Raw genomic sequence first — 8,828 nt, 5'->3', positions numbered from 1 at the left:
GTGCGTGTAATGGTTTTAATGTTATTGGTCTAAAGGGGAAATGGGTTTAAATCAGGTGATCAATCCATCGTTATGACGCGAAGCACAATGATGATGGTGTTGATGAACTTTTCTCGTAAACCCTTTCTGTGCAAATGGGTCACATGTGCACAATTCACATAGAAACCTATAGATGAGCAGGTATTGTGGTAAATAGAGTTAAATAGATGAAGTATGCCCTCATATAGTCTCAAAACGGAGGGTCTCTACACCGTTATAATGATTAGTCATATTGTGGAACACTTTTGGTATTAACGGGTAATGGACAGATTTAAATTTCAAAGAGAAAAGCTAACAGATCGATGACAGCTTTAATTAGAATCAATCAACAAATGGACAAAATAAGACGCAAAATGGACGCGATAGCATGTTTTTGTTTTGTTGCTGTTGGTTTTATTTTTGTTTTATTATTTGAAGGGGATGGTCATACACGTGGAATTTATTTTTAGAAATTGTTTTACATTTACCGGTACTTCTTTATCTTTATCATACTGTGAAAGCAACCCTGGGAAAGACGACAACTTGCACTATCTTCTAAAGGAACTTGATTGACCCGAACTTCTGTTTATAAAAACCATTACATTTCCTTGCCATTTCGTCAAAGACCGGGCATTTGAAACAGGCCGACAATAAACACAGTAAGATTACCCTCAGGATGAATGATGGTACACTGTATGGCCAAATTACGCTGTTGTAGTGTTGTTTAGTTTTGTTTGCTTGTTTCTTTGTTTACTTATTTATTTATTTATTTATTTATTTATTTATTTGCTTATTCATTTATTACTATTATTTATTTATCTCTTCATTTATTCATTTATTTATTCATTTATGTATCTATCTATAAATTAATTTATTTACTTATTTCATTCTATTTTATTCTATTTTCACAAAAAAGTGACTCTACTCCGCACGACATCCAGGGCATTCCCGAATTCGACAATGCATTCAATCCGCGGACCATGAGCTGCGAGTGTTTTTCTACACGAATTGCCATTTTCAGTGAAATAGCGCCCTCATTACGATGTCAAAAAAAGAAATAATTTGGTGAGTGACTGTATGCACGTTCACGCAGTAGTTTTGAGCACTTCGTGTGTGTTTGTTTCGCTGCGCCTGAAAATAATGTTGCAATACATACTGCACTTTGCATTGAGATCGAGTTTGCACATCACAATAGCCATTGATTGATGAGAAATGACGTTCCACTCTTACAAAGGGAAATGTCAGAAAGGAGCATTAGGGTTATACATTTTATAAGTACATGTAAAAGTCTACTAATCGTGGTTTGCAAATCTAGTTTGCTCCCCTACATGGGATCACATATGTTAAATTGTCATTTTCTTCTTTGAATACAGTTAATTTAAGAAATTTTTACACAGAATAACGTTGGTTTTACAGGCATGCATGAATAAGCGTGTTTTAACTCAAATGCTTTGGGCTGCAGAACTTTCGTTTCGTTCAGCCAACAATGAGAGGGGAAAATTATTAGTGTGATATCACGCACGTAGATTATCGCATACCATGGTATTATATACACAAGTATACAGATTATTGATTGCGCATTTCAAGATGAATGTGCTTGGACAATAGTGGCTAAACATAGCATAGATTTCGCAATAAAACTAACGACTGAAAAGTAACAGTTATTGCTTCTAGGTATCATGTTCGAGGCATTTGTCGTTTATTAAGTATATCAAAATAAATTTGAAGCATAGTTCCTGTGTGTCCATCTCGAATTGCTGTAACGACATTATCTACATGTCCTATTACAATTTACATGTACAGATATTTTCTTACTTTACTCCATTACTTTTTGGAGTGATTACCATGAGTAGACGCAGGATGATGTTATCCTACAAATATGTCCAGGTTTTTGCCGGAGGAAGGTGATGTGAGATGTGAGATGTGAGGTGAAAAAATGTGCGTCAGCTGTCACGATGTAATACAAATATATTCGTGATTCATGCTTGAGTATCATTGAGCATATTTTACGTGTATCACACTACCGCGGTGATGACGATTTTGCAAAAGCTTTGCGCAAGGTATGTGCAATAGAGAGGGATGATGAAAAGTCGGGTTTTTTCCACACGTACAAGCATGAACATGTATATTATACGTTTATGTACTCAGTACAGTCATCTTAAAGAGAAGGAAATCATTTAAGTTCTGCCAATTTAGCGCTCTGCCGATGTCTTTTTTTTAATGGGATCGACATGATTATTTATTTGCACAATATAGGCCGACATTATGTTTAAAGTGGTTCGGTGGATGAAGAAAAGCAGAAAACGAAAATAAGACCGGATTTATTTCAAGCAAATATACAATCCTGTGGTAGATACAGCAACGTGTACACAAAGAACAAAAATGTATCGTGTTCATGGAACTGTCCACAGATGGATGGTAGACGGGTGGAAAATAGAGAGGTAGATAGACAGATATCTACACACATAGAATTATATCAATAGAGGATTTTAGACAGATAAATCAACTCCAATATATTACATCCGTATTATACATTGTGACGTATGTACATATATATATATATATACACACATTGTATATACATGTATACATATATATATATGTATAGGGCGAAAACTTTGAGCAAAGAAAATGGGTTTTCCAATGAAAACCCATTTTCTTTGCTCAAAGTTAAGTCGCCATTTATCATTTGTTTCTGGTCAGTTTTCCCTTTCTTGTTTTAATATGTATGTATATATATATATATATATATATATATATATATATATATACACATATACTGTATAAGCTTTTTTGTGGTGCTTGGAAGAGATCATGTATACTCTTTCTAATTGTTCATAATAAATTTCATGTACGTGTACATTTTTATGTACCATGTACAGGACTGTATTCTTGTGAATGATTTCCATCAAAAAATTTAGTGACTTCCAAGTATACCGTCATTATTGGACTTTGTTAGTTGTGATGTTGTGTTTTGTCCGTATATATTAGCGATTTGTGTAAAGTAAAGAATACTGCTCAGATGAGCCGAGGAAGGTCTATTCCTAATCTTTGTTTCTCTCATTGCCGCTATTTCTATAAAGTCCAGCACATTACAATGTATTTCATTGCTTCAGTTCTCAGTCACAAATGCCATGCACACTCAACATGCACTCTAAGTCTTCAAGTTTTGCACCAACAAACACACACAAACACGCACGCACGCACGCACAGACACAGAACATCACATTCACAATCGCCACTAAAGATATCAACCAACATCAATCAATGACATGAAAATGAAAAGAACAAAGTTACAGTTGAGATTCAGTTTTCAATTTTTCCTCTCACAGGAGGTTAAGTTTAATTCACTCGACGTTGGTACTGTCGTGCAATTCTTGGAACTAAAGAGCATTATTCTTTTTTTCAAACAGAACATAAGTATGCACTTTTGCAGTGACAAAAATTCATCACATACAAGAATTGTGGTGTGGTGGAATAAATTATAGTCTGTGCTTAACAGCTGCAGAGCACACAATGCTTAATTTGATCATGACAACCGATTGCAATTTCTGGAATATATCTCTTTGACTGTGTATCTATCAATTGGATATGGTGCGAGTTGTACAGATTTAAAATGTGGTTCATATTCCAAGTAGCAAGCAAGAATGGGCATTTTATGTATAAATTGTAATCATGGCTTGTTGCCATGATGAATATTAAATAACTTGAAAAATAAATTTGGCAAATCATCATACTTCAAGCCTCAATTGGTTTTAGCGATCAACGCCAATTTGTAGAAATTTAACAATGTACATATAAAGAAAAATCTGATATTTACAGAATTGCCCGTGCCTTCAAAGCACAATTCATTACATAACATTGATATTAATTCATTCTCAAATGCTGCTCTTCTTGAATTGTTTAAATATACAAACTGAAGTACTGTTGTGAGGCACTGGCAACAAGATAGCCTGCTGTACAATGTACACAATTCTCAAGTAGGCAAGTTCTCTGGTATGATGATGTTTGGAACAGAGGTTGCCATCAGGAGACAATTTAAGTTTACTGATCCTAACAGTAAATCTCAAAGACAGATTTATCAGCACACTTTGGTTTTTAAATGGTGTGCATCTTTCCTTTGCTGCTCCTGTATAAACTTTCGACATTTTCAGCTATACAGCTTCTTGGCTCTGCGAAGAAGCTGCTTCATGCAGGGCTAGCCCAAACATTTTCTTCAAAGAGGCACTTATCAAACTAAGAGCACCATACAAAAGGATTTTGTATCACAATTCCTCAGATCAAGTTCCAGCTTTGATCTCGAGTCACAAAGAAAACCAACAAAAATCCTATATAACATTCACAAGGTGTGCTTTCATAGATTTTTGACTGTGCCAACTTTTTAGCGATGAGGTGGTTCTCATGAAACACAAAAACACACTCTGCATCTTACCACTGCAAACCAGTGGATTTGCTTAACAAGCTGTGAATTTGACAAGCATAGAAACAAGTTTTCATGCCAGCAATGTTCACATTGTTACACAAAAGGACATACTCAAGAGCGTTTCAGTTCATTCACATGTGACGCTTCATGTGGAGAGACAAGTGGTCAGAACGAGAGAAAGCACGTTCGCAAAGGTGGCACTGGAAAGGGCGGTCACCGGTGTGCTTGCGGTAGTGTCGGGTGAGCTCGTCGGAGCGGGCAAACTTCCAGCCACATCCTTTCCAGTTGCAGTGGTAAGGCTTCTCCCCGGTGTGTGTTCTCATGTGAGCCTTCAGATGGGATGACTTGGTGTAGGTCTTCCCACAGCCGGGATGACTGCAGGTGTGTGTGGTGGTGCGCTTGCGACCCCACGTTCTCCTCCCTTTCCTCCTGACGATCTGGGTGGCAGGGACTGATGTGGGCACGACGCTGCTGTCGACTGGAGTGTTTCGCAGCAGATCGAGGAGCGGGGAAGTTGGCGGAGTGTTGGGAGGTGTAGGCATCATGTGCTGGGGTGGGAGTTGCTGCTGCTGCTGAGGAATGGCTATCCTCGTCATCTGGGGTGCAACCAGGTGCTGGTGGCTGGAGTATGGGGGTGGGTCGGGCATGGACTGCGCCTCTACGTGCTGGAGTTGAGCGGTCAGCTGCAGAGGATGGGCATTGTAGGAGTGGATGAACTGCTGCTGGTGGTAATGCATGGGATGGAGGTCTTGTGGCATGAGATGGTACTGCTGCTGCTGGGGTTTGTGCTGGAGCTGGGGCTGCATGTGTATCGCTGTCTTGGTCTCGAACCCAACACTGAAGTCATCGTAAAACTGTCCAATACATTCTGGAGAAGGAATGGAACCAGGGAGTGGTGAGGTAGCCTCCTCTTTGATTTTGATGGGCACCTCTGGAACAATACCGGCTGGGACCTCGGGGCTGAATGCCTCCACGCAGTTGGTGTTGTTGATGATGAAGTCGAGGTCGAGCAGGTCATCGTATGTCGTACTCGTCGTCGTGTCGGACTGCGGCGAGACGGGCGGTGGCGACAAGCAAGCACTGCCATCACTGCCAGCTCCAGATATGATGGTAGATGTTGGAGAGCTGGTCTCGAGCCTTGGAGCAAATGCAGGCTCATCCAAGCTGGGTGGGCAGATTTCTTGCAAGAAGCTTTCCATGTCAGGCCAGAGCTGCAGAAACAAAAGAAGAAAAATCTCACATTTAGTCTCAGAAAGTAGCACACATTAAAAGTAAAGTTTCAGTGCGAGGGGAAACTATGCCTCATTATGCAAGAATGCTATAGAGTTGGCAGGTATTCAAACTATTCCATTCAACTTTCAGCGAGGTATTGTTCACAGATAATCTGTGCGTGTCTGAATAGCCCTTTCAAGCCTGAGCGTGGACTGGTCGTGCCCGGCGAGTGTGATTGGTCATTCAGTGAATGATAGCGTGGTTTCTCACGATCTGTGCGTGACCAGACCGGCGAGCCCCGGGAAATCAAAACTACAGTATATATTACATCAAATGCAGCCAGTAATAATTTGTAGAATGACAATATATAATTGCTTTGGATCTAGAAATCTACTGACATTACAATTCACATTTCCTTTCACAAACTGCAAAGATATGTATTATAGTATGCTCGATTAACACGAGATTCTACGCAAGAGGAGAATAAGAAAATAACACCTTCGAGGTCAATAATATCACTAGCAGATAAAGATCACTAATCGAACATCCACTTGCTTAACAATTAAGACTGTTATAAACTTTGAATAATACTCCACTCAAAAATAAATATCAGAAATCAGACACAAAAACATGTAAACATGTCGTTGATACCCGCGCGATTCGATAATCACGAGTCAATATTCAAATAACGCACCTGCAATCACAGAGTGCTCATATTATTTCAGATGCTAGCAGAGCTCAGATAAAAGAGCAAAAGCAACGTGAGCTTACCTCGTATGAAAAGCTGTCATTGCATCCTACGGACTGAGGTTCTCCTAAAAGAGCTGCCATGTTTCCTTCCAATGTTATGGTGTTTTGCAGGTAAAATTCTCAAGTTCGTGAAACGATCTGATCGGGAGGCAAAGTGATTATGACCATGTCAGCGTGGTGTTACGAGCTATAATCACATCGTCTGCTGTCGAGGGTTCAGTGAGGCCTGACACGCTCAGCCAATCAGCGCTCCACAATCCCGGTGATTTGCATGTCTAAATTTAGACGGGTATATATACTCCAGCTCTCGCGCGAGATGGCTTCCCAGTCTTGCGAGGGAGCTCGCTCCGAACGGAGCTCCGCGTGACCATGGCAACGATGAATAAACATGAATCAACACTGTGAGTCTCGAAGCTCTTCACGGTTAACGCTAATGATATACGACGACGTCATGCTAGTTTTTGACGTCACAGAATATGGACCAATGGAATAACCACAAAGCTGAATATTCATCACAGAATTTTCCACGCGTGTAGTTTCTGCCAGCCACACAGGGGTACGACATTGCGAAAAGCACGAGCAGTCAGTCACATGGCAGTGTTTACGGTAGTTCACCGCTTGCTATTTTTGGCGGGTATATAAAGGCAGCTTGTCGTCTGACTCAGCTCGCAGTTCACAACCTGTAGCGGCACTGCGCGGAGCCTGGTGGAAAGTCGAGCTAATACAGCCAGTAATCCCCACGTCTATTCGGTGGATCTAATAACTTTGTTTTGGGGAATTTCCGATGCTGTGACTCCTGGTGTTGTGCATGACCGACACAGGCAATACAGGAAAACACAAATTTTTAACCATCACCGCAAGGTTCCAATTTCGAAATGTAAAAAAAAAAAGCAGTCAAATCCTTTGCTCTGTCATCCTTTTCATTGCCTGCTACCGATATGATTATTACCTTTCTACAATTTGGGTAGTTTCACCTTCTTTAAATTGAATTGCGATAGAGATGAGAAGGTTGTTTTCTTGACTCAAATCAGCTTCTTACCCCAGTAAAGCGGGAAGAATATTTTATTTGTCACATAAAGAAATAATGACGAGATATCATTTTGGGCGAATGTTTATCGAAGACGAATAAGATGAAGAATGGGAACAAGTCTAGCTCCTTATCCTATATACTTCTTACTACCAGAATATCATAACAATGAAGCCAGCCACCTTGACGATGAGGTGGACGGTGAAACCATAGAGACAGCTCCACGGTGAGACCAAGGAGGTATCGGATACCCTCTTGGTGAAACCAGGGATGGGGGAAGTCCCACCTCCTTGGTGGAAACCTTCACCTCAGTTGTCAGAGTAGTCACGTTTGCATCTGTCCTTGCACTATTATGGAGAAAGAGACTGAAGTCACCCCCCCCCCCACCACCACCACCATCACCACAACCATGATACCTCCCTACACGGAGGATGACATCTAACGGGTGGTATGGTCACTTTTATATTTAGATCCCACTCTTTCGTATGTTTTCTTCCATTGAACTACCGTTATCAAGGATATACATCTTTACATCACGAATCGAATCTTTCATATGATTTCATCAGGTATGAAAGAGAAAGATATTTGGGATGTTGCAATTGAGTCAAGAGCATGACTCATCGTTATAGAATAAAAATGAATGAATTTGAACATGATATTTATGAGAAAATCCAATACTTGCACATGAGTAATACGCAAGTAACTGAGAAGTTGACGCTTTTTGCGCTTTGCCTGAATTTCTGGAGCCCGACTTCCTCTATGTATACTTGAATATCATAAAAGTTGTTTTCATCATTTTCTCGCTGTAGAAACGTTGTTAAATTCCCATGATAATGAGTATTGCTCGTTTACACACTCAAACGAGAAGCGAATTGAGAGCCGTCACCTGACCTAGCTGGCTATAAAATTATGGCATGCAAATCGCACCCTTTTCAAAGTGATGATATTTTTAAAGAAATAAAAACCAAGAAAGATTATTTGAATCAGTTATGTTTCCATGAATACATCACACTTTGCTGTCATGCCATAGTCAGTGAAATCATTACTTTTTGTCTGTAATGTGAGTATTTTATCAAATGAATGACGTATTTTGGCACTCTCAAACTTTTTTTCATATCTCTTATTAAGGTCGTCAGAGAGTATGTTTCTTATTCCGATGAATAATTTGCACGTATGTTAAATGTATAATATCATAATGTCACGTTAGATGTTATATAGTATCACATGGCTTAGAACAGTGTAAGAGCGGTTTTTAACTTTCCAAAACGGAAATTTTCTTCATAATTGGTTTTCTTAATGGCTAATGATGTCATGGCTATCACGCTCACTCATACGCGTGGGCATGCAAGCTTTCATATCCATTAATTAATGATGACATTCATCTCGCCCCTCCCCCCC

The 8,828-nt window shown here is 39.8% G+C and overlaps 1 protein-coding gene across 1 annotated transcript; it reads right to left on the bottom strand.

Annotated features, from left to right (window-relative positions):
* Positions 1–4,572: 4,572 nt before the first annotated feature.
* Positions 4,573–6,548, bottom strand: LOC139733314 (uncharacterized). The gene is made up of 2 exons (XM_071644151.1): positions 6,425–6,548; positions 4,573–5,652 (listed from the first exon to the last, which is right to left on the bottom strand). Exons 1-2 carry the CDS (start codon positions 6,482–6,484, stop codon positions 4,573–4,575), a joined length of 1,140 nt encoding a protein of 379 aa, XP_071500252.1. The 5' UTR covers positions 6,485–6,548.
* Between the last annotated feature and the right edge of the window lie 2,280 nt (positions 6,549–8,828).

This window comes from Diadema antillarum, unplaced genomic scaffold (genome assembly GCF_040938485.1).
Source record: "Diadema antillarum isolate AM-2024a unplaced genomic scaffold, OU_Dant_1.0 seq00000471_RagTag, whole genome shotgun sequence".
NCBI lineage: Eukaryota > Metazoa > Echinodermata > Echinoidea > Diadematoida > Diadematidae > Diadema > Diadema antillarum.
This window is presented reverse-complemented; position numbering and strand designations above follow the sequence as displayed.